A 22,630-nucleotide genomic window follows, 5' to 3' on the forward strand; every position below is an offset into this window, starting at 1 on the left:
CTCCTTTTATTATTTATTTTTTGAGACAGGACATCGCTCTGTTGCCCAGGCTGGAGTGCAGTGGCACAATCTCAGCTCACCGCAGCCTCCACCTCCTGGGCTCAAACAATCCTCCCATCTCAGCCTCCCGAGTAGCTGGAACTACAGGCGCGCGCCAGCACACCTGGCTACATTTTTTTTTTTAAGAGATGGTGTCTCACTATGTTGCCCAGGCTGGTTTCAAACTCTTGGCCTCAAGCAATTCTCCCACCTCAGCCTCCCAAAGTGCTGAGATTACAGGCATGAGCCACTGGACCCAGCCAACAACAAATGCAATTTTTTTCAAAGTCAAGAAATTAATGATTGAAAAGTAGCAGCCCACTCCCATCCCCCCCGATGCTCCCCACAGGCAGGGCTTCTCCCGCTTCAGAGGTCTGAGAACAGACGGTCCACGCTCCCCACAGGCAGGGCTTCTCCCCATTCAGAGGTGAGAACGAATGGGCAGCCACTGGCAGGAAACGCCACCAACAGTTCATCTCAACACATGACCCATGCCCATGCATAGGAGGTGGTGAGAGTAGGCCGGGTGCGATGGCTCACGCCTGTAATCCCAGCACTTGCGGAGGCCGAGGCAGGTGGATCATGATGTCAGGAGATCGAGACCATCGTGAAACCCCGTCTCTACTAAAAATACAAAAAATTAGCTGGGCGTGGTGGCGGGTGCCTATAGTCCCAGCTACTCGGGAGGCTGAGGCAGGAGAATGGTGTGAACCCGGGAGATGGAGCTTGCAGTGAGCCGAGATCGCACCACTGCCCTCCAGCCTGGGCGACAGAGTAAGACTCCATCTCAACAACAACAACAAAAAGGTGGTGGTGAGTGGCTGACACATCCTGGGCCCTCTGGATGTGTCCCCTGGGTCATCCCATGTCATCCTTTTAAAAAGTCCCAGAGAACAATGATTGTTCCCCTGTGCTTTAATAAGAAACTTTTGATTCTTAGATCCAAGTTTAGCTAAAAGCTTTTAGAAATCTAGGCATTCTGACAGCCCTCTGAGTTCAGTGACTCAAGCTGACAGAGGCCACGGCCATTCCTGGGGGCTGTCCCAGTGAGGGCCAACAGCAGTCTCGGTGATGATTTGTGAAGGACAAGCAACACTGGCCCCTGGCTGGGCAGCCCCACACCCAGCCTGCCCAGCTGCTGCCCGCAACTACTCCAAGAGCGAGCCCTGTCAGCACAATGCCAGGAGGCCCCAGTGACTCCAGGTGGCTTGTACTTCAGGCCCAGGATGGTTCTCCCTTTGAGAGCTCGAGACCCTTGCAGGCGCCCATCAGGAGCTGCTGAGCGGCACTGTGCTCACTGCTCCATTGTGGGGTATCCGCAGGGTAATAGCAGCCGTGTGTGAGTCAGTCTGTCATCAATGCCCCCAGAGGTGATCGCCCAGCAGGCGCTCCTTTGTCTGCAGACACCAGGGCTATGGAGCCTGTCCCGCCCAGCCCACCCCAAAATGGGCCATCTCCAGCAGGCCCTCCGCTCTGGGCAGGGTGCAGGGGCTCACCGGCAGCCCCACATCCATGGGAGGGTGTGGGCTCCGCCTCCCGCCACAGGCAGACCAGCCAGCTCCCGCCCGGGAGGCACAGCGCCTCTACCTTCTCTCCCGTCCTCCGGCTTCAGCAGGAACATGTCTGAGTGCCGCGTGCCCTTGTCCACGTCTTTCTTAACTCTCTGCAAAAGAAAGGAATTGTGTGAGAACTGGGGGCAGCTACAGTGGTTGCTTACAGACCCCCCACGCTGTGGGCGCATTTTGGATGGAAGGGGCTGGAAGCCTTCCCTGTAGACCAGCCCCGAAGCTCCAAAGTACGCTTTATCCCCTGATAAAGCACCACCCGATGGGCTTTATCCCCTGAACGGGTCCATCTGAAGAGGCCACCTTTCTAATGGCCACGATCACACAGTACACTAGAGCTCCTGTCAGGGCACACACAGCTTCCACAGCAGCCCTGGTCTGTGTGGAAATCGCCACGGGGTCTCTGACACCATTACAGAGTCACTCTTCATTCCTGATCCCGGTGGATTCTCAATTCCCACCGCCGTTCAAATAACACGATTCAGGCTTCAGAGCAGAAATCAAGTTACTACTGTGTGCAGAGGGCAGCCACTGCCCACTGAAAGACTTCTCCAAGCTTCGAAAACAACGAGCTCCATGTCCCTTAACCCTTGGTCCTCTGCCTCAAGTGAGCCTCAGCCGGACCAGGCGCACTGTTCCCCAGCACCCATGCCCTATGTCCTGGTGCCACACCCCTTACCTGGGACCTATGGTGGTGAGGGAGATAGCCAGCAAAACGCTCACCCTGGGTGGAGGGCCCCCATCCATTTCCATCTCATCTTTGTATTTGTCTGCACTTTAATTCTCTATTTTTAATACACTATTTTAGAAGTTTCGTATTTGCAGAAAATTGGGAGAGTACTGAGAGCTCCCACGCGCCCACACCAGTGTCCCCCCAGCAAGAATACCTTCCTCTCCTTGATGCCCTCGTGACGGCTCAGGAACCGGCACCGACCCATTACCGGGACTGCAGCCCACGCTTCATTCAGAGCCCCCAGTGCTCCCCATAGCTCCCCCTGCCCAGGGATCCCATCGAGGGTCCCGCCAGCCGTTTCGTCCTCTCGCCTCCTTAGGTTGCTGGGGGCAGCGTCTCTGACTCTCCTTGTTTCTGAGGACCGTGATGGCTGTGTGGATGGCCCAGGTGTCTTACAGACTGCCCCTCCACTGGGACTGTCTGCTGTCCTTCTCAGTAGACTGGGGTTATGGATCATCAGGACGACCCCAGGGGTGAAGTGCCCATCTCATCACGTCCCATCAAGGGTCCACACCATCAACAGGATTCATCACAGTGGACGCTGACCCCGACCGCCTGGCTGAGGTCGTGTCTGACAGTTTCTCTTCAGCTATGCTCTGTGTTCTCACAGATACTGACACAGACTTTGGCCACGCCACTGTGGTCACAGGGGTGCTGACACAGACTTCAGGTAAGCTCCATGTCTCGTGGATACTGACACACACTTCGGGCACGCTCTGTGTCTCATGGATATTGACGCAGATTTTGGGCACATTCTAAGGTCTTGTGGGTATTTATGTAGACTTCGGGTAGGCTCTATGTCTCGTAGATACTGACAGACTTCAGGTGCGCTCTATAATCGTGGATATTGACGTAGACTTTGGGTACACGCTGTGGTCTTTAGGATATTTATGTAGACTTTGGGTACACTCTGTCTCGTGGATACTGACGTAGAGTTCGGCTGTGCTGTCACCACCCATCTGTGTTGCTCGAGTTGTTAGTTCGGCTGTGCTCTGTCACCATCTTTGTTGCTCGGGTTGTTCAATAACACACGGCTGCCACTAGGAGCCTTTACAGCTACTCCTGGGTCCCTGTGACTTGCACCATCTATGTGGGTTTCTTTCAGCACTGCCTCAGGCTCTGGCACCACAAGATGCTCAATTCCTCCTACATACCCCCTGCTCAGCCCTATGATTAGCCATTTCTCAAGGGAGTCCCGGTTCCCTTTGTTGCAGAAAGGTCTTAGAAACCAAGATTTGCTGTAATCCCAGCACTATGAGAGGCCAAGGTGGGCAGGTTGCTTGAGTTCAGGAGTTCAAGACCAGGCTGGGCAATGGCAAAAACCCATCTCTACCAAAAAATACGAAAATCACTCAGGCATGGTGGCATGCATGTATAGTCCCAGCTACTCCCAAGGCTGAGGTGGGAGGACCACTTGAGCCTGAAAGGCAGAGGCTGCAGTGAGCCAAGATCACGCCACCGCACTCCAGCCTGGATGACAGAGTGAGACGTCTCAAAAATTAAACAAACTAAAGAAAAAGACCAAGATCTGGGCATGGATGTGTGAACGGCTCCCGGGTAGTACTGTTTCTAGGCCCTCCCATCTGGTAGAGCAAGCAAGCATTTGTTTATAGCTATTTTTCTTATAGCTAACATGCACTGTGTTTACTATTATGGAAGAAAAACATTTTCCTTTTGAAACACGAAATGATCCACTGTCCACAGAGCCTTCCTATTTCCACCTGGGCCTGAGTGTCCTAAAACCAAGAGGGCTCCACAGTGGCCACACGGAGAGTGACCTGAATCTCAGGAAGTGAAAACTGGGTCTGGGTCTCCTTTGTTCTCCTTCTGGAAATATCTGTGCAATTCAAGTGATGCGGTTTCTGCACATCACAGACAGTGACTGAGACTAGTCTCTTTCCGTAGCAGGTTGATAGAAAATGACTGTCATTTCCGTGACTGCTTTTCCAAACCTAAAGGCCTAGCATTATTGGGAACTGAACTGACACCCAGAGACTTCATCTGGTGGGGAGACAAGGAAGGAATGCGGTGACGTCTTCATCGGGTGGGGGACAAGGAAGGAATGCGGTGACGTCTTCATCGGGTGGGGGGACAAGGAAGGAATACGGTGACGTCTCTCTTTGTCACCAGAAACTCAAACCGCTGATCAGCTTCAGCAGGTCTCTGTCTCCTTGTAGAACCCTGCACCTGTCTATGTGAACTGTCTTGTTTTGCTGACAGCAACATTTTCTTCTTAGAATTAACAGGCTATGAGGCTATAGGGGAATCTTTTATGCTACAATATTTAAGTACTTTCCCTTCAGACCACGCAAGCCAGAGAGCTGGAGCACTTCACAAGGCCTGCTCTGCTCACACGGGTCCACAGGTTCCTTCCAGCACATGGCTGGCGGCCACACCCTCTAACAGGGCCCACGGGTCAACCTCCTCAACAGCTTCTAACTCCTCCTTCTACAGCAGTTTCTTTTCTTGAAGTGTTGTGACTTTTCCCAAAATCAAACTTATCTGGTCCTCAAAGAAAGCAACAGACAGCGGCCTTGCTGCCCTCTGTCTTTCTGGATCACCTGTGCTCAAGCTCTATTAGTGTACACCAAACCAGCTTCACATTCACACGGTAAGTCTTTCCACAAAAACCAACTTGACTATACTAAAGAAATAAACAGAATCTGCATGAATTTTTGGAGAAGTTAGACTTCATTCTAATACATTATTGCTGGAATTCAAAGACATCTGAGAGAGCTCAAGTGTCGACACGGAGGGTAAGCGCAACAGGGCTGGCTCTGGAATTACTTAGCATCCAGCTGAGACCCCAGAGCACAGCACGGCTGAGCCTGAACGTTTCGAGGAGCACCAGCCACACACGCCAAGTCCCAACAGTCCCCCACCTCCCGCACAACGTACTACAGGCCACCTATAGCTTAGCCTGCAGCCACATCCCCTGATGAGACCCCACCTCCCGCAGAAGTACAGGCCACCTAGCTCAGCCTGCAGTGAGTCCTCAATGCAGCCGCTTTGGCTCACCTGGACGTCGGCTCAGATACTGACCCATTTCAATCATTGGGAGAGCAGAAGACACTCAGGGCGGTCCCAAGGCCCCGTCACCGGCTCAGGTCACAGAAGGGGCCGGCGATGCAATGGAAGGTAGATAAAATCAGGCCGAGTCACAGAAGGGGCCGGCGATGCAGTGGCTCAGGCCGGGTCACAGAAGGGGCCGGCGATGCAGTGGCTCAGGCCTGGTCACAGAAGGGGCCGGCGATGCAGTGGTAGGTAGATAAAGGCTCTCCACGGCTGGGGAACGTGTGTGGCAAGACACGGCCAGAGGAGTGGTCCTGGGAGAAGACAGTGCTGATGGCAGCACCGACGTTCACCGAAAATAAAATCAGGCACGGAGACTGTGTCGGTTCCAAGTGGACGTGTGTGAACACAGAAACCACAGGGGCCGCTCCGTCCCATACCACTGAGCCTGTCCCTCCACGCGCCCGGGGACGACTCTTAAACCACCTTCGCCAGACGCGGGTCCAATGGCCTACCAAGAGCACAGCTCGGGCAAGCAGCAACCACACGTACTGTGCCCTCCTCACCTCATACAACCACAGGTGATGAGCCCTGCGGAGACGCTGACCCCCTGCGGAGATGCCAAGCCACATTGGTGCACAGTTCGCGGGGCTGTGGGAGAGGTGCCCATGACGAGAGGACCCCCACCCAACCACCTGTCACATGAGCAGCATGAACTCGTGCACACCCTCTCGGCAGGGCTGCTGCTAAAATAACACCCTGTCGATTACCTTTAGCATCACTTCCATCAGCACAACTCCCAGTCAGCTTCCTTTTGAAAACTGCTGCAGGGAAGCTGTTCGAGAAGCCCATGCATGTCCCCTGCCACAGCCGCAGGCTCTTTGGGGACACTGCTGTCAGGATGGTTTCTGCAGAGCCAGTCTGGGACCCCACCATGTCTGCCTTTCCAGCCACTCAGTCCTTTCTCCTGGAACCTGGTCAAGCCCCTCTGCATGACTGTCTGCACCGGGACAAGGCCCTGCCTGCCTCTACGCCTGAAGCCGGGCCCCAGGGCACCTTCCCATCCACATCTGAGACCACCTTCTTAATGGTCAACAGCCACTGAACACCCCACAGCCGAGACTTCTTCCCATCACTTTCCAAGACAGAACATTTTCAGGTTCGCCATTAAAAAATACACCCAGAAACAGGTGTGGCCACAGGTCTGTGTGTACTGGAACGTAAGTAGGAGCCGCTGTCATGCCCAATTCCCCAGCACAAGACAAGCTGAGCCACCTGCAGCTGGTGACCTGGGAGAGCTGGTCACGGAGCTCAGGGGCCTGGTGGGCATGAAGCTCTGGCTCCGGGGTCAGCCGGGATCTCATGAGTCACACAATCCCCACACTCAGAACAACTCTGTCTGCTTCTAGTCTTCCAGGAGCTCAGCTCCCAAGTGGCAAATCAAAGGATGCTCTGGCCTCTGCCAGCATGCTCCACGGCCACGCGGAAACAGTGGGGCGTACAGAGAACAGCCCTCTCCTGGCTGAGCACGGACGCTACCTCCTGACCACCAGGCACACAATGACGACTGAGGTCAAAACGCAGGCAGGAAGGAGGGCCCTGTCCTCAGCAGGACTCGGCCCTTGGCTGCCTGTGTGTCCATGGAAAGAGACTACTAGGTGATAAGCCTTCCAGTGTCATGCCCCCACCCTCCCCCCATCCATACGCCATTTCCAAAGAGCTGTGCTCTTTCCCTGATTCTCTAAAGGAACGAGAATTCCCCCTCTCCGGAAGCTCCCACGACACCGGAAGCACATACTAAGGACTGAGTCCTCGCACACGCGAATGTTGCTGGGTCTCTGTTGTCCCACAAGCTGCATCTCTTTTGTTAGGATACAAGTCATCGTAGTAAAAGCGCTAGCTGGACCCAGACTGACTTGAAATTTATAAAACCTGGTTACGATACTGACCAAAGCTGCCAGTTCTTTGTGGCAGTCCAGAGCCTGGAGGGTGTTTCAAGTCCTCCCGAGGCTTCTCAGATGCATCTCCTGAAGGAGTGTGGGATGGGATCTGGTTACAGGAGGAGGAAGGAGGGCAGGTGTCTGTGAGTTCCTCTTAATCTAGAGCCAGGTACAGCCCCAAGGTCAAGGCTCTGAGCACTACTGTCTACTTCATGAACCCGAGCTCTTAACGTGTCAAACTCTGGAGCCTTGCCACACAGAACCAGGGTGAGAAGGCCTTCATCTGATCAAACACTGTCAAGCACGCCACTGTCTAGGCACCAGGCACACAAGTGGACAAAAGTCTGTCCCTGTGAGACTCTTCTCCAGGTGGAGACAATGGCCAAGTCTGTCTCCAACAGGGAGGACGGTAAGCAGAAGGACAAGGCCATGCAGGGGATGGAAGCTGGAGGCAGGGGATGGAAGCTGGAGGCAGGGGATGGAAGCTGGAGGCAGGGGATGGAAGCTGGAGGCAGGGGATGGAAGCTGGAGGCAGGGGGATGGAAGCTGGAGGCAGGGGGATGGAAGCTGGAGGCAGGGGGATGGAAGCTGGAGGCAGGGGGATGGAAGCTGGAGGCAGGGGGATGGAAGCTGGAGGCAGGGGATGGAAGCTGGAGGCAGGGGGATGGAAGCTGGAGGCAGGGGATGGAAGCTGGAGGCAGGGGATGGAAGCTGGAGGCAGGGGATGGAAGCTGGAGGCAGGGGATGGAAGCTGGAGGCAGGGGGATGGAAGCTGGAGGCAGGGGGATGGAAGCTGGAGGCAGGGGGATGGAAGCTGGAGGCAGGGGATGGAAGCTGGAGGCAGGGGATGGAAGCTGGAGGCAGGGGATGGAAGCTGGAGGCAGGGGATGGAAGCTGGAGGCAGGGGATGGAAGCTGGAGGCAGGGGATGGAAGCTGGAGGCAGGGGATGGAAGCTGGAGGCAGCCCTGCTGAGACGAGGACCATGGGGGCTCTGCACGGAGGAGACCTGGCCTGGCTGGCATCTCTGCAGGTCACTCTGGCTGCTGCACTGTGGCGTGATCCTGAGAGGGCAGAGAGAGGAGGACCCGCCCCCGGGGAGGCGCCAGCTCTGGCAGGAGCGTGGAGTGCGTGGCAGCGGGCAGGGGTTAGGCATTCTCCAAGCCACCTCTACTTGCTCAGTGAAATGTGAGGTGAGGGTGGGTGTCGGGTGGCAGGACCTCCTGGGAGCATGGATGGGGCCTGCATCGGGGAGAGGCGTGTGCCCACGGTGTGTGGGGTCTTCTCTGGCCTGGGCCACACAGCAGCAGCACAGCACAGCGGGGTCCTGCCAAGAGGACAAAGCACGGGGGTGGGAGTGTAATGGCGCCAGAGCAAGGAAGAGCTTCCCCCAGCTCCAAGCTCAAGCACAGGCCATGTACCGATGCTTCCGTCAGTTCTCGCAGGCTGCCGCTTTGGCCGTGGCGCAGCTGACTACCTGCTTAGGCTACCCACTTTTTTTACACTCCATACCATTCATAACTCAAATCTCTTACTAATTCCAATAAATCCCTCATGAATCCAAACAGACAAGCTTTTCACTGCAATTCCAAATGCCACAGGCTCGGAGCCAAGAGCTACTGAACTAAGTGGATTGAGATCATCCACCATCGGACTAAGGGTGGGTGCACGTGGCTGCAGACAGCAGCTGCTGAGAATGACATGCGATTCTGATGAAAGCGATACAGCTTAGCCGGTCTGGTTGTTCACCGTCCTGCTGCACTCTACGATGCATCTGCTGGGAGAAAGCACTAGACCAGGGCATCCTGCCCGGCTTTCGGCCAAGTCAGCCTGTTCTCGGTGCCCTCCCGGACGCCAGAGTATCTAGACAAGCCTGACCCATGCCAGCCTCTACTCCAGAAAATAGGGTGATTTTCTCTGTGCAGAACAAAAGATCACCAAGAAAAAAATCAGTTTATTCCGATCAACTTGGTTCAATCTCTGACCAACTGCCATTAAAAGGCTGAAATCCTTTATTGCCAGGACAGCAGAATGAACTCCAGCTACCTGGATGCGCTGCAGACACGTGTTCACTGGCGTGGCGGTGGGAGAGGCTGGGGCCCAGGACACTCACATGGGGAGTCCTGAGAGTTGTTTCGTGACGGTGCATTCACCGGCCAAGGTCTCAGGAGCGCCCTGAGGCGTCTGAGTTGAGGAGGCCTCCCTGGCTCAGCGGCCCGTGTGCCCGTGCTCCAGCACTCAGAGAGGAAACTTTGCTTCCTCTTCTGGAACCATATGCCAGGGAGTGGCCCCTCCTCCAGGAGATTAAAAAATCAGTAACAGAAATAAAAAATCTTGATCCTGCAGTTACTACCTTCACTGTAAACTTTTGTTTTGAGACAGTCTCACTCTGTCACCCAGGCTGGAGTACAATGGTGAGATTTCGGCTCACTGCAACCTGCACCTCCCGGGTTCGAGCGATTCTCGTGCCTCAACCTGCCGAGTAGCTGGGACTACAGGTGCACACCATCACACCCAGCTCATTTTTGTATTCCTAGTGGAGACAGGGTTTCACCATGTTGGCCAGGCTGGTCTCTAACTCCAGACCTCAAGTGATCCGCCCACCTCGGCCTCCCAAAATGCTGGGATTACAGGCAGGAGCCACCGCGCCCAGCCCACTGCAAACATTTTAAGCAACGGCAGAAACCTTCTGTTTAGTACTAGGTCTTGGAATCCAAGTGGTCAAAAGAACCGTCCAGGAGAAATGCTCTCCACTGAGGCAGCTCAGGACCCACGGACGCCTCCCCCGGGAGCTCTCCAGGCATGAGGGTCCTGCTGCCTGGGGCCTACACTACTTACACAAATAAGCTATGGCTCACAAATACAAGATGATAATTACCTAACTATGCAAAAGGAAAACACAGGCCTCACACAGATGAATGGCCTGAAACTTCCTTGGTGCCTAAGAAATGAGGTGAGAAGCAGCAACTGCAGCCCCGCCAGCTTCCCTGTACAAAGGCGTCCTCCCTGCCTCAGTCATCCCACCCACTCATGAGAGCCACACACGACACCAGTCCCAAGCCAACTCCTTTCCTTGAGTCTCATCTAGGAGTACTTACTGCACAACGGCCGTTACCAGGCTTGCTGCCCCTTAACTCATCTGCCCTGCCAGCCCCCGCCCCCGGAACCCTGCACTGTTGATGCCAGCTCAGCACCCCTCCCTCTCAGGTACTGCCTTGCTGGAACCGGTTCCCGAGGGAGGAGCTCAATGCCTCCTGACATACTGCCCTTCCCAGCCCTGGGCTCTCGCCACCCTCACAGACCTCTGAATTCCAGCCACAGTGGGCTTACCAACTTCCACCAGACGTACTCTCCACGTTTCCATCCCTGCTCCTTTGCTCATAAACATGTCCTTGTTCAAAAACTCACCCTAACCATCTCCTTCCCCTCTCCCCTTGGTCCCAGCCCACGCCATGCCTCCCTCTTCGCGGGTCTGTCTGGGTCCAGCAACCCAAGGCACTGCCCTGCTCTAGGGCAGTCAGTACTCACTTGGTCCTCTCAGCTGCACTCTTGGCCAAGCAGGGATGAAATGTAAAGCTTACAGAGACCCCAAGTCCCACACTTTATGAAGAAACACTCAGTAACACATCCCGAAATCCTAAACTTGACCATCTAAAATAAGACTTGATGTGCACCAAATAAGCATTCGACTTTTTCTGCGTTTTGCAGATGAAATTAAAAAGCAAAGACCATTTTTCTACAGCTGCAAGAAAGCAAATCCCCTGGTGGGAAGGACTATAGGGAAGAAGGGGGTTTAGAGCCACATCTCCACTTGCAACACACAGAGGGAAACTGAGGCACGGGATGCTGTCCATGGTCTCGCAATCACAGGCTGGAGGACACGTCCACTCAGAAAGACCTAGGTGGACTCTGGCGGAGTTCAGCTGTCTTCCTCTAGGGAGCTCTGCTCACAAATCAGCCCAGAAATATTGGGCCAGCCTTTCTTCACAGTGTACAGGGAAGACCCCATCTCAGGACACTGAACACAGCATAGCGGACAGGAAGAAGGAACGAATGTGAGGACCGGAGGGGAAGAAACACACTTGCAAATGCCACGATCACCGAGACAGAAACCTCAAAGCACCTCACAGATGAGTAACTGACCACAGATGAATAACCTCACAGAATAACTGGCCATCATTCAGGCTGCAGACGCCAGGCTCAACACACAGAAAGCTGCTGCATCTCAACATCCTGGCAACAGGCAGAAATGCCATTCTGAATTCACAAACAATACGTTTTCTAGTCACCATGGAATAAGCAGAAGTCACGACCAATAAGACTGTGGAAAATCTCAATGACTTGAAATTAAACAACGCGCTCTGAAGTAATCCACAGTTCAATGAAGCCACAAGGGAAATGAGAAAATATTTTAAATTCATTGATAAAACTTGTAAAATGTAATTAAAACAGTTTTAAAAAACTGAACAAAAGAGAAAAACCATACAATCAATAAATGGATTTAACAAAATCTATGCACTCATTCATAATAGAAATTCATAGAAGAACAGAACAGAACTTAAAGGACATCTGGGAAGCAGCCACAGCCAGTGGTCTGTGGCTAGGCACAGACCTCCAAAGACAGAACAGCCCCGGCAATCTCACTCTGCACACCTCCATTCAACACTGCTGGAGTCCCAGCTACTGCAGGAAGACAAGATGAAGAAATGAAAGGCACAACGATAAGAAAGGAGTAAGTAAAACTGCCCCATTTGCGCTATTACGATTGCTTTCATAATCTTAATGAATCTGAAACTAGTAAAAATAAGTGAATTCAGCATGATCACAAAATGCAAGGTGAATATACAAAAAAACACAAAATGTGGGTTTTTTTTTTTTTTTGAGACAGAGTTTCACTCTCGTTGCCCAGGCTGGAGTGCAATGGTGCAATCTCAGCTCACCACAACTTCCACCTCCGGGGTTCAAGTGATTCTCCTGCCTCAGTCCCCCAAGTGGCTGGGATTACAGGCATGTGCCACCACCCCCAACTAATTTTGGGTTTTTTTGGTTTTTTTTTTGAGATGGAGTCTCGCTTCTGTCGCCCAGGCTGGAGTGCAGTGGCATGATCTCGGCTCACTGCAACGTCTGCCTCCTGGGTTCAAGCTACTCTCCTGCTTCAGCCTCCAGAGAAGCTGGGACCACAGGTGCGTGCCACCATGCCCAGCTTTTTTTTCTTTTTCTTTTTTTTTTGGTATTTTTAGTAGAGGCAGGGTTTCACCGTGTTGGCCAGGATGGTCTCGATCTCCTGCCCTCATGATCCGCAGCCTTGGCCTCCCAAAGCACTGGGATGCTGGGATTACAGGCGTGAGCCACCGTGCCTGGCCTAAAATGTGTTTTTATACACTAGCGGGAAATAATCGGAAAGTATAATTTCAAGAATTCCACTCACATCAATAAACATAAATTTAATAAAATATATATAAGTCCTTTACACTGAGAAATAAAAAAACACTGCTGAAAGAGAGTAAAGGAAACTGGCCGGGTGTGGCGGCTTATGCCTGTAATCCCAGCACTCTGGGAGGCTGAGGTGGGCAAACTGCTTGAGCCCAGTAGTTCGAGACTAGTCTGGATGACGTGGCAAAATCCTATCTCTACCAAAAAAACACAAAAATTAGCTGGGCATGATGGTCCCAGCTATTTGTGGGGCTGAGGCGGGAGATCACTTGAGCCCAGGTAGAGACTGCAGTGAGCCGTGATTGTGCCACTGCACTCCAGCCTGGGTGAAAGAGTGAGACCTTCTCTCAAAAAAAAAAAAAAAGAAAGAAAGAAATTAAAGCAAACCAAAATAAATTGAGAGAGAATCCATGTTCAAGAACTGGAAGACTCAAAGACATCAAATCTCCCCCAGATTCATCTACAGATCTAAAACAACTCTAATCAGATTTCCAGCAGGCTTCTGAAAAGGCTTTTTGCCCCCTTTTTGGTAGAAATTAATAAGCTCATGCTAAAATGTATACAGAAATGTTAAGAAGCTAGAATAGTCAAAACGACTTTGAAAAAGCAGCAGCTGAATGACTTGTATTTCAGGAGTTACTAGAAAGGCGTAAAAACGAGGCTGGTGGGACACTGGCGTCAGGACGGACGTGGATCCGAACGGAGAAACAGACCTATGTTCCCACAGGCATGTGATTTTCAACAAAGGTTCCTAAGGTATTCAACGGAGAATAAAAAGCCTTTTCTTTTTTCTTTCTTTTTTTTTTTTTTTGAGACAGAGTCTTGCTCTATTGCCCAGGCTGGAACATAGTAGCACAATCTTGGCTCACTGCAACCTCCACCTCCCGGGTTCAAGTGATTCTCCTACCTCAGCCTCCTGAGTAGCTGGGATTACAGACACGCCCCACCACGCCCGGCTAATTTTTGTATTTTTTAGTAGAGACAGGGTTTCACCATGTTGCCCAGGCTGATCTCGAACTCCTGACCTCAAGTGATCCATCCACCTCGGCCTTCCAAAGTGCTGGCATTACAGGCGTGAGCCACTGTCCCCGGCCTAAAAAGCCTTTTCAACAGATGATGCTGAGATGGGTATCTATATGGGGGAAACAGATGAGCCTCAATACCCACCTCGTGCTACTCTTGAGAATTAGTCCAAGGTAGATCACAGGACTAACTGTAAAACCATGTAATTTTTAGAGAAAAAATATAAGAAAATCTTTGTTACTGGAGGTAAACAAGGTCTTCCTGTATCACAGACAGCAATAATCACAAAAGAAAAACGTAATAAATTAGATTTTATCAAAACTCAAAGCTTCTACTTATCAACAAACACTTCAGAAGGTGACTAGCCATGCCACTACTGTGAGGGTCCACACACCTGAAAAGGACAGGTATCCAGAATGTCACCTTCTGCAACTCACTAACAAAAATACAGCCCATTAAAAATAGCAGACGACGTGAACACACACTTCAGGGAAGATAAGCTCATGAAAAGCGCCCAACACCAGCAGTCATGGAGAAATGTGAATTAAAACATGAGGTACCACCCATCCACCAGAATAGCTAAAAATGGAAAGACTGACGCCATCAGGGCTGGTAAGAACAGGGAGCAACCGGAACTCCCCGACATTTCCAGCACAAGTGGAACCAGCCACTTACCCAAGATAAACCAACGCATGTAGCCACTCAAAAGATTCGTATGGACATGCTCAGAGCAGCTTTAGTCACAGCTGCTTCCAAAGGCTGTGTCTTCTGAAGAATGGAAACAGCCCGGGTGTCCACCGATGAAAAACAGAACCACCAACTGTGGGACAGTCACATAATGGAACACCTCAGCATGAAGCAGCAATGAACGTGTGAGGAGCACACGCTCCACGAGCGGGAGATGCCAGCACATGTGCGGAGCACACACTCCACCAGCAGGAGGCTCCGGTGCGGGCGCGAACATTCCTGCCAGCACTGCTCTCAGGCTACAGAAGAAACAAGCCCGTTAACAGGAGCGAGGAGAATTTCATTCCACAGGGAATACTACACAGCAGTGAGCACCCGCGGTGCAGGAAGGAGACCCTCAGAACACAGAATCGCTCACACCGCACTGCGGAGGGGTGTGGAGAACAGAACACGGCCCCAACAGTCGCACCAAGTTCACGGTGGAGCCGATTAACACTATCTCTACTTCTAATTCAACATAAAGAACTGTTTATATTAGAATTGTTTATATTAAACCAGAGTAATCCCATGTGAAAGTTTCAATGTTCATGAAACTGAAGAGACCACAGACAGTAGCGCCTCTTTCCCCACCCCACGCCTTACCTGTCTCCCCACCCCACGCCTTACCTGTCTCCCTATCCTGTGCCTTACCTGTCTCCCCACCCCGCGCCTTACCTGTCTCCCCACCCCGCGCCTTACCTGTCTCCCCACCCCACGCCTTACCTGTCTCCCTATCCTGTGCCTTACCTGTTTCCCCACCCCGCGCCTTACCTGTTTCCTCAACCCGCGCCTTACCTGTCTCCCTATCCTGTGCCTTACCTGTCTCCCCACCCCACGCCTTACCTGTCTCCCCACCCCGCGCCTTACCTGTCTCCCTATCCTGTGCCTTACCTGTCTCCCTATCCTGTGCCTTACCTGTCTCCCCACCCCGCGCCTTACCTGTCTCCCCACCCCACGCCTTACCTGTCTCCCCACCCCACGCCTTACCTGTCTCCCTATCCTGTGCCTTACCTGTTTCCCCACCCCGCGCCTTACCTGTTTCGAGTAGCCCCCGTAGATGACGATGCCGCCCTGGGGAGTGACGGACATCTGGCAGCCTGATCTGGGTGTGGGCCCCGTGCCTGACGGGGACAGCTTGCTCCATGTGAAGGTGTCCAGATTAAAGGCGTACACATCATTGTAGTAGATGTAATCCCTGGTTAGAACGAAGTAACACCAACTGTCAGGGTCCGTAACACTGGGAAAAGCCCTGACATTAAAAACTGAACCTGATTTAAATTAAAGGTAAATTTTCTACTTTTTTTTTTTTTTTTTTTTTTTTTGAGACGGAGTCTCGCTCTGTCACCCAGGCTGGAGTGCAGTGGCCGGATCTCAGCTCACTGCAAGCTCTGCCACCCGGGTTCACGCCATTCTCCTGCCTCAGCCTCCCGAGTAGCTGGGACTACAGGCGCCCGCCACCTCGCCCGGCTAAGTTTTTGTATTTTTAGTAGAGACAGGGTTTCACTGTGTTACCCAGGATGGTCTCGATCTCCTGACCTCGTGATCCGCCCGTCTCGGCCTCCCAAAGTGCTGGGATTACAGGCTTGAGCCACCGCGCCCGGCCAAATTTTCTACTATTTGGGAAAAAACTCAAACCATTTCTCTCCTCTGCTCTCACACCAACACAACAATCAACACAGAAACATGGGTGCTTTCCCTGCAAGAAGCCAGAGACACCAGCCAGGTCTCCTCAAACTCAATCTTGACGCAATCTACCTGGAGACAGCGCAACATTTTTACCAAGTCACCTGTTTAATTCAAGTTTGAATTTATTTAAAAGGACCACAAGCACGTGTGAGTTTGCATTTGAAAACCGGAAATAATGCTGGCCCACAGAGGCAGAAGAATTCAATCTGAAAGTCATACTGCATTTTCTTACAGTTAACACAATCACAAATAATTCCATTAGGTTACTAGGTGTGCAACTGTAAGGGCAGCAATGAATGACACCTCTAACAGAATGATCAGAACGGAGCGGTGAACAGCCTGGCAGGAAGTGCGGTAAGGCCCCAGAGTGGACTGGAGGCGTGAGCGAAGGGACTGGGCGCTCCAGGAAACTGAAGACCACAGAAACCGATCCTCTGCCCGAGATCACAGCGTGGCAAGGAGGCCCCACAGCCCTGCCCTGCTCAGTGCCTGCCGGACCCAGAGATCACAGCGTGGCAAGGAGGCCCCACAGCCCTACCCTGCTCAGTGCCTGCCGGACCCAGCACACAGACTGGGCCGAACAGGGAAGTGGCAGCTTTGCTGCAGGCATGGGGAGACTCAGAGGCACACCCAGAGCGTCCCGTCCTAATGTGGAACTTTGACAGAATAATTGTGAAAGGGTAAGAGGCTGCTCTCCAGCTACTCAAAAAGGAGAGCTAAACCGATTTTTTAAGGAAAGCATGGAAGAGCAAATAGCTCTAGCGCAAGTCTCCACTGCCCAGTTTTCTGTTTGTTCCTGTTTTGTGTGAAGCAGGAAAAGTCACAGGGCGTTTACCCAGCACCAGCTGCCACACCTGGTCTTAAGATAAACAGAACAGGCTGGGTGCAGTGGCTGACGCCTGTAATCCCAACACTTTGGTAGCCTGAGGCAGGTGGATCACTTGAGACCAGGAGTTCAAAACCAGCCTGGCCAATATGGTGAAACCTCCTCTTTACTAAAAACACAAAAAAGTAGCCAGGCATGAGGGCAGGTGCCTATAATCCCAGCTACTCAGGAGGCTGAGGCACGAGAATAGTTTGAACCTGGGAGGCGGAGGCTGCAGTGAGCTGACATCGCACCACTGCACTCAAGCCTGGGTGACAAAGTGAGATTCCGTCTCAAAAAAATAAGAAAGAAAAGATAACCTGAACTTGCTGACTGCAACTCTGACCACACCCTTTGCAGGACCATAGCTCTTAACATAAGTAGAATCTGAGGAATGTGGAAATGTGGAAGCTTGTAGTCTTTAGAAGACTGCTACAGACCACTGTTTTTTCTGATTTCACGTTGCAGATTTTCAGTACAAAGATTCTACTTTGCACGTAAGACAAATACAGAATATTTTCTCTATAAATGCAGAATAGTGTTTAAGGAAAACTCAAAGTTGGCATCTAAATAATTTTAAACAAGATAACAATAGCTTTGAACAAAGTTCTGATTTTAAAGTGGTTGCAACTTCAAACATGAATTATGATTTGATTTATAACTTGTAAATTCAAAGGAGGAAGGGGCTGTACAATCTCACTGTCCTACACATAGTAGGTGATGGATTAATGCTCTGACAAGTTCATGAATCCCATGTCTGCATTCTGACAATTGTTTTAAAATAAATTTTAAGAATGAACACAAGGCTGGGCGCAGTGGCTCACGCCTATAATCCCAGCACTTTGGGAGGCCGAGGTGTGTGGACCACAAGGTCAGGAGTTTGAGACCAAACTGGCCAACATAGTGAAACCCTGTCTCTACTAAAAATATAAAAATTAGCTGGGCATGGTGGTGCACACCTGTAGTCCCAACTACTGAGGCTGAGGCAAGACAATTGCTTGAACCCGGGAGGCAGAGGTTGCAGTGAGCCGAGATCGCACCACTGCACTCCAGTCTGGGCAACAGAACGAGACTCTGTCTCAAAAAAAAAAAAAGAATGAACATAAATGACTACATGTAGTCATATAAAATTTTTTTTAACTGGCCCAGGCTCTCTTCTCCAAAATGGCAGTAAGCAACCAGTCAGTCACCTGGTACAGGAAGTCAGAGCCAGCTGGGGCAGGGAATGGGACCCACTGAAAACCAGCAGTTCAACTACTTGTTATTCATTTAACTACCTATTATTCAACTTTTTATTAACTACTTACTATCCAACCACTTATTATCCAACTATGTATTATTCATTCAACTAATTATTCAACTTATTATTCAACTATTTGCCTACTTATTTGACTACTTATTATTCGACTATTATTCAACTACTTATTTGACTACTTCTTATTCGACTGCTTATTATTTGACTATTTATTATTCGACTACTTATTCAACTACTTACTAGTTACCTTGACTTCCTCATCTTTAATGTGAGATGATGACCTGCTAGTGACAGCTTGGTCTTGAAGAGATTGAGTGTAAAAACACTTTTTTAAAAAAGTTTAAAAAAAAAAAAAAAAGTTTAAAAATGTTTAAAAAAAAAAGTTTAAAAAACTTTTAAAAAAACCATACAAAATTACAGCACTGTTGCATCCAACCAACTCCTTCAAGGACACAAAACCATTACTTGTTATGGTTTGAGTTTGTCCCCACCAAAACTCATGCTGAAATGTGATCCCCAGAATGGCAGCGCTGGGAGAGGGGCTGGGAGGGGTGTGTGTCAGGGGGCGGCAGTGCTGGGAAAGGGGCTGGGAGGGGTGTCGGGGGCGGCAGTGCTGGAAAAGGGGCTGGGAGAAGGGTGTGTGTCAGGGGGCGGCAGCGCTGGGAGAGGGGCTGGGAGAGGGGTGTGTGTCAGGGGGCGGCAGTGCTGGGAGGGGGCTGGGAGAGGGGTGTGTGTCAGGGGGCGGCAGCGCTGGGAGAGGGGCTGGGAGAGGGGTGTGTGTCAGGGGGCGGCAGTGCTGGGAGGGGCTGGGAAAGGGTTGTGTGTCAGGGGGCGGCAGTGCTGGGAGGGGGCTGGGAGAGGGGTGTGTGTCGGGGCGGCAGTGCTGGGAGAGGGGTGTGTGTCAGGGGGCGGCAGTGCTGGGAGAGGGGTGTGTGTCGGGGCGGCAGTGCTGGGAGGGGCTGGGAGAGGGGTGTGGTTCAGGAGACAGATCTCTCGTGAGTGGCTGGGCGCTGTTCTGATTTCATTCTTGCAGCATGGCATTAGTTCCTGAGAGTGGGCTGGTATAAAGCTAAACCTCTTTTTTTGAAATTAACTAGTCTCAGGTATTCTGTTACAGCCACACAAAATGGACTAAGATTTTTTTTTTTTTTTTTTTTTTTTTTTGAGACAGAGTCTCATTGTGTTGCCCAGGCTGGAGTGCAGTGGTGCAATCTTGGCTCACTTCAACCTCCGCCTCCCTGGTTCAAGCAATTCTCTTGCCTCAGTCTCCCGAGTGCCTGGGATTACAGGTACGCACCACCACACCTGGCTAATTTGTTTGAAGTAGAGATGAGTTTTCGCCATGTTGGCCAGGCTGGTCTCGAACTTTTGGCCTCAAGTGATCCGTCCACCTCAGGCTCCCAAAGTGCTGGGATTACAAGTGTGAGCCACCGTGCCCAGCCTTAAATATTTTTTAGTTTGAATTACATTTTCAAAATTTTCCCCCTTGCAAAGTATTTAAGAATTTGGATTCCTTTTCCCCTCAATTCACAGAATTAATGAGAATGTATCAGTGAAGAAAATCTGAAACCTGGCCGGGTGCGGTGGCTCACGCCTGAAATCCCACCACTTTGGGAAGCTGTACAGACTTATCACCACGGACCAAGAATCACCAGAGCATGCAACTGGACTCACAATGTAACAAAGCTGTGACTGGCACCGTCACAATCAGTTGCAATGCTGTTTCCAAAGGGACCAGTAGAGAAAGAGAGCTTCAAACGAGGCCCCGGGGATAAAGACAGCCACTGTCTCTGACACCACAAGGCCAGCAGAAAGCCCTTCAAAGATAGCCTTCACCAGGATCACAGAGTCTGCGACACTTCACCTAGAACGCTACTGTGCTTAGGACAGAAACAGGCACAACCAGCTCCCCGTGTCTTGCTTTTCTAGACTGAACTAAGGAAGCTCAAGAAGGTATGCGAGCAGATGACAGGCCTAAAACAATGAGAGAGCAGGCAGCTCACCCTGGGCAGCCATGCCGGCTACACAAACATCCATGTGACATCAGAAGAGAAGTACAGGCCTCCTCTTCTGGCATCGCTGTGGAGGGTGTGCTGCCGCTGCTCTCCCGGATAGGAGTGTTTTGAAGTGATCCCAGACCCGTGGCTCTCAAAGTGAGGTCCCCTGGCCAGCAACATCAGCATCACCCGGGAGCTTGTTAAAACGCAGATTCTTGGGCCTCACTCCAGGCCTCTGAGTCAGAGCTGCGATCAGCACTCTAACCAGCCCTCCAGGGTATTCTGAATCAGGCGAATGTTTGAGAATCCCATTTTATTTATTTATTTTTTTTTTCCCCAAACAAAATCTTTGTCACCCAGGCTGGAGTGCAGTGGCACGATCTCAACTCACTGCAACTTCCATCTCCTGGGTTCAAGCGATTCTCCTGCCTCAGCCTCCTGAACAGCTGAGATTACAGGCCCCTGCAACCATGCCTGGCCAGTTTTTGTATTTTTAGTAGAGACAAGGTTTCACTATGTTGGCCAGGTTGGTTTCGAACTCCTGACCGCAAGTGATCCACCCGCCTCAGCCTCCCAAAGTGCTGGGATTACAGGCGTGAGGCACCATGCCCAGCCAAAACCCCATTTTAGATACAACTAGCCACATCATTTGCAGGGCCTGGTGTAAAATTAAAATGTGGGGTCCCTTGTTCAACAATGGTTACGAATTTCAATAGGAATACAGCATGAAGCCGGTGTGAGGCCCTTTGGAGGGCAAGGTCCTGTGTGGCTGCCCAAGCCACAGTCCCGTGAAGCTGGATTTGGGAGGATGAGTGCGTCTTATGTATTCAGAATGTTCTTCCCATAAAAAGCCCATTCCTTAATGCTTCAGGGGAGAAAGATTTTTCCATTCTTGGTACCAACCGTGTACTCTCATGGAAGCCACCAAAAAGGATCAACTGTCTCTTCCAGGCCACCATCCGATGTCCACTCCGACCCGAAGGACCCCCTGTTGATCTAAAATGAAAGAAACAAAAAGACACCATCAACTTGCTTAATTTCTGGTTGCTCTAAAAACAACAAACAAAACCCAATTTTTACACTGATTTCTGTTTTGTGAGCACTTAGTGTTCACAAATTAAATACCATTTAATCTGATCCACGAGCTACCAAACCATCCTGCTAAGAGCCCAGCTAGCTATGCTCAAACATCAAGAATAAAGCAGGAGACTGTCTCCAAGACCTGGGACTGCATAAAGATTTCCTAGGTAGGATATTATAAACTGGACTCTGCCAAAATAAAAAAAACTTCAAAAATACACCATCAGAAAATAAAAAGGCAAGCGACAGACGGGGAGAAATATTTTAAAACATATGACTGACAAATGACTTGTATCCAGAATCTATCTTTTTTTTTTTTTAAGATGGAGTCTCCCTCTGTCGCCCAGGCTGGAATGCAGTGGCCAGATCTCGGCTCACCACAACCTCTGCCTCCCGGGTTCAAGTGGTTCTCCTGCCTCAGCCTCCCAGGTAGCTGGGATTACAGGCGTGCAGCACCACACTCGGCTGACTTTTTTGTATTTCTAGTAGAGATGGGGTTTCGCCATGTTAGCCAGACTGGTCTCGAACTCCTGACCTCAAGTGATCTGCTCGCCTCGGCCTCCCAAAGTGCTGAGATTACAGGCATGAGCCACTGCCCGGCCCAGAATTCTATCTTAATAGTAAGATATATGACTCCATAAAAATACAGGCAAAAAATTTGATCAGAAAGTTCGTTAGAAAAATGAAGGAAAAAAAGATGGAAAATGGCCAATGAAAAAAGGAAAAGATGCCCAACATCATGAGTGGTCAGGGAAAACACATGCCAAGTCCACAGTGACCTCCAACCACACGTGGCTGGGCACCTGAGATCAAGACAATATCAAGTGCTGGCAAGGACACGGGGCAGCTGGAGCCATGGCACCAGTGAGAACGTAAGACAGTGAAACCACCGGTGAGAATCTAAGACAGTGAAACCACAGGGACTGTTTCTTGTCATGTGAAACATAAACTTAGCGCACAGCTTAGCAATCTGACGCTAGACATTTACTCAAGAGAAAGGAAAACACCGGTCCGCACAGACGGACGTGCACATGTTTACAGATGCTCTGGTAAGTGTCACCGCCAGCAGCCCAGCTGTCCCTCAGCGTGTGGTGCTCCCCACATGGGGGAGGACTTCTCAGAAAAAAGGAATCGTTTACTGATGCACACAGCAATGTGCATGAATCTTAAAAACATAGAAAGCAGGTTCTGCTGGACTCCATGCACATGAGCGTTTTAAAGGCGAGATCCGTCTTTGGCCCAGGGTGGCTGCCCGGGGCAGAGGCTGGGAGAGAACCA

The 22,630-nt window shown here is 51.1% G+C and overlaps 1 protein-coding gene and 1 long non-coding RNA gene across 10 annotated transcripts in view; one reads left to right on the top strand and one right to left on the bottom strand.

Moving 5' to 3' along the window:
• Positions 1–22,630, bottom strand: part of KLHDC4 (kelch domain containing 4) — a 58,359-nt gene that overhangs the window by 5,650 nt on the left and 30,079 nt on the right. For 8 of the 9 annotated variants that reach the window (XM_077986643.1, XM_077986645.1, XM_077986642.1 and 5 more), the window contains 3 exons: positions 21,176–21,268; positions 15,505–15,664; positions 1,627–1,702 (listed from right to left, as the gene is read on the bottom strand). In XM_077986643.1, coding sequence (XP_077842769.1) covers positions 1,627–1,702; positions 15,505–15,664; positions 21,176–21,268 — 329 coding nt within the window. The remainder of the gene's footprint in view (positions 1–1,626; positions 1,703–15,504; positions 15,665–21,175; positions 21,269–22,630) is intronic. The other variant, XM_077986641.1, reaches the window with a different exon arrangement.
• LOC144338162 (uncharacterized) lies at positions 12,154–14,923 on the top strand. Its single transcript, XR_013412026.1, has 2 exons — positions 12,154–12,378; positions 13,054–14,923. It is a non-coding gene; the product is annotated as an uncharacterized LOC144338162 (long non-coding RNA).

The sequence above is a fragment of the Macaca mulatta genome, chromosome 20 (genome assembly GCF_049350105.2).
Source record: "Macaca mulatta isolate MMU2019108-1 chromosome 20, T2T-MMU8v2.0, whole genome shotgun sequence".
Classification (NCBI taxonomy): Eukaryota; Metazoa; Chordata; class Mammalia; order Primates; family Cercopithecidae; genus Macaca; species Macaca mulatta.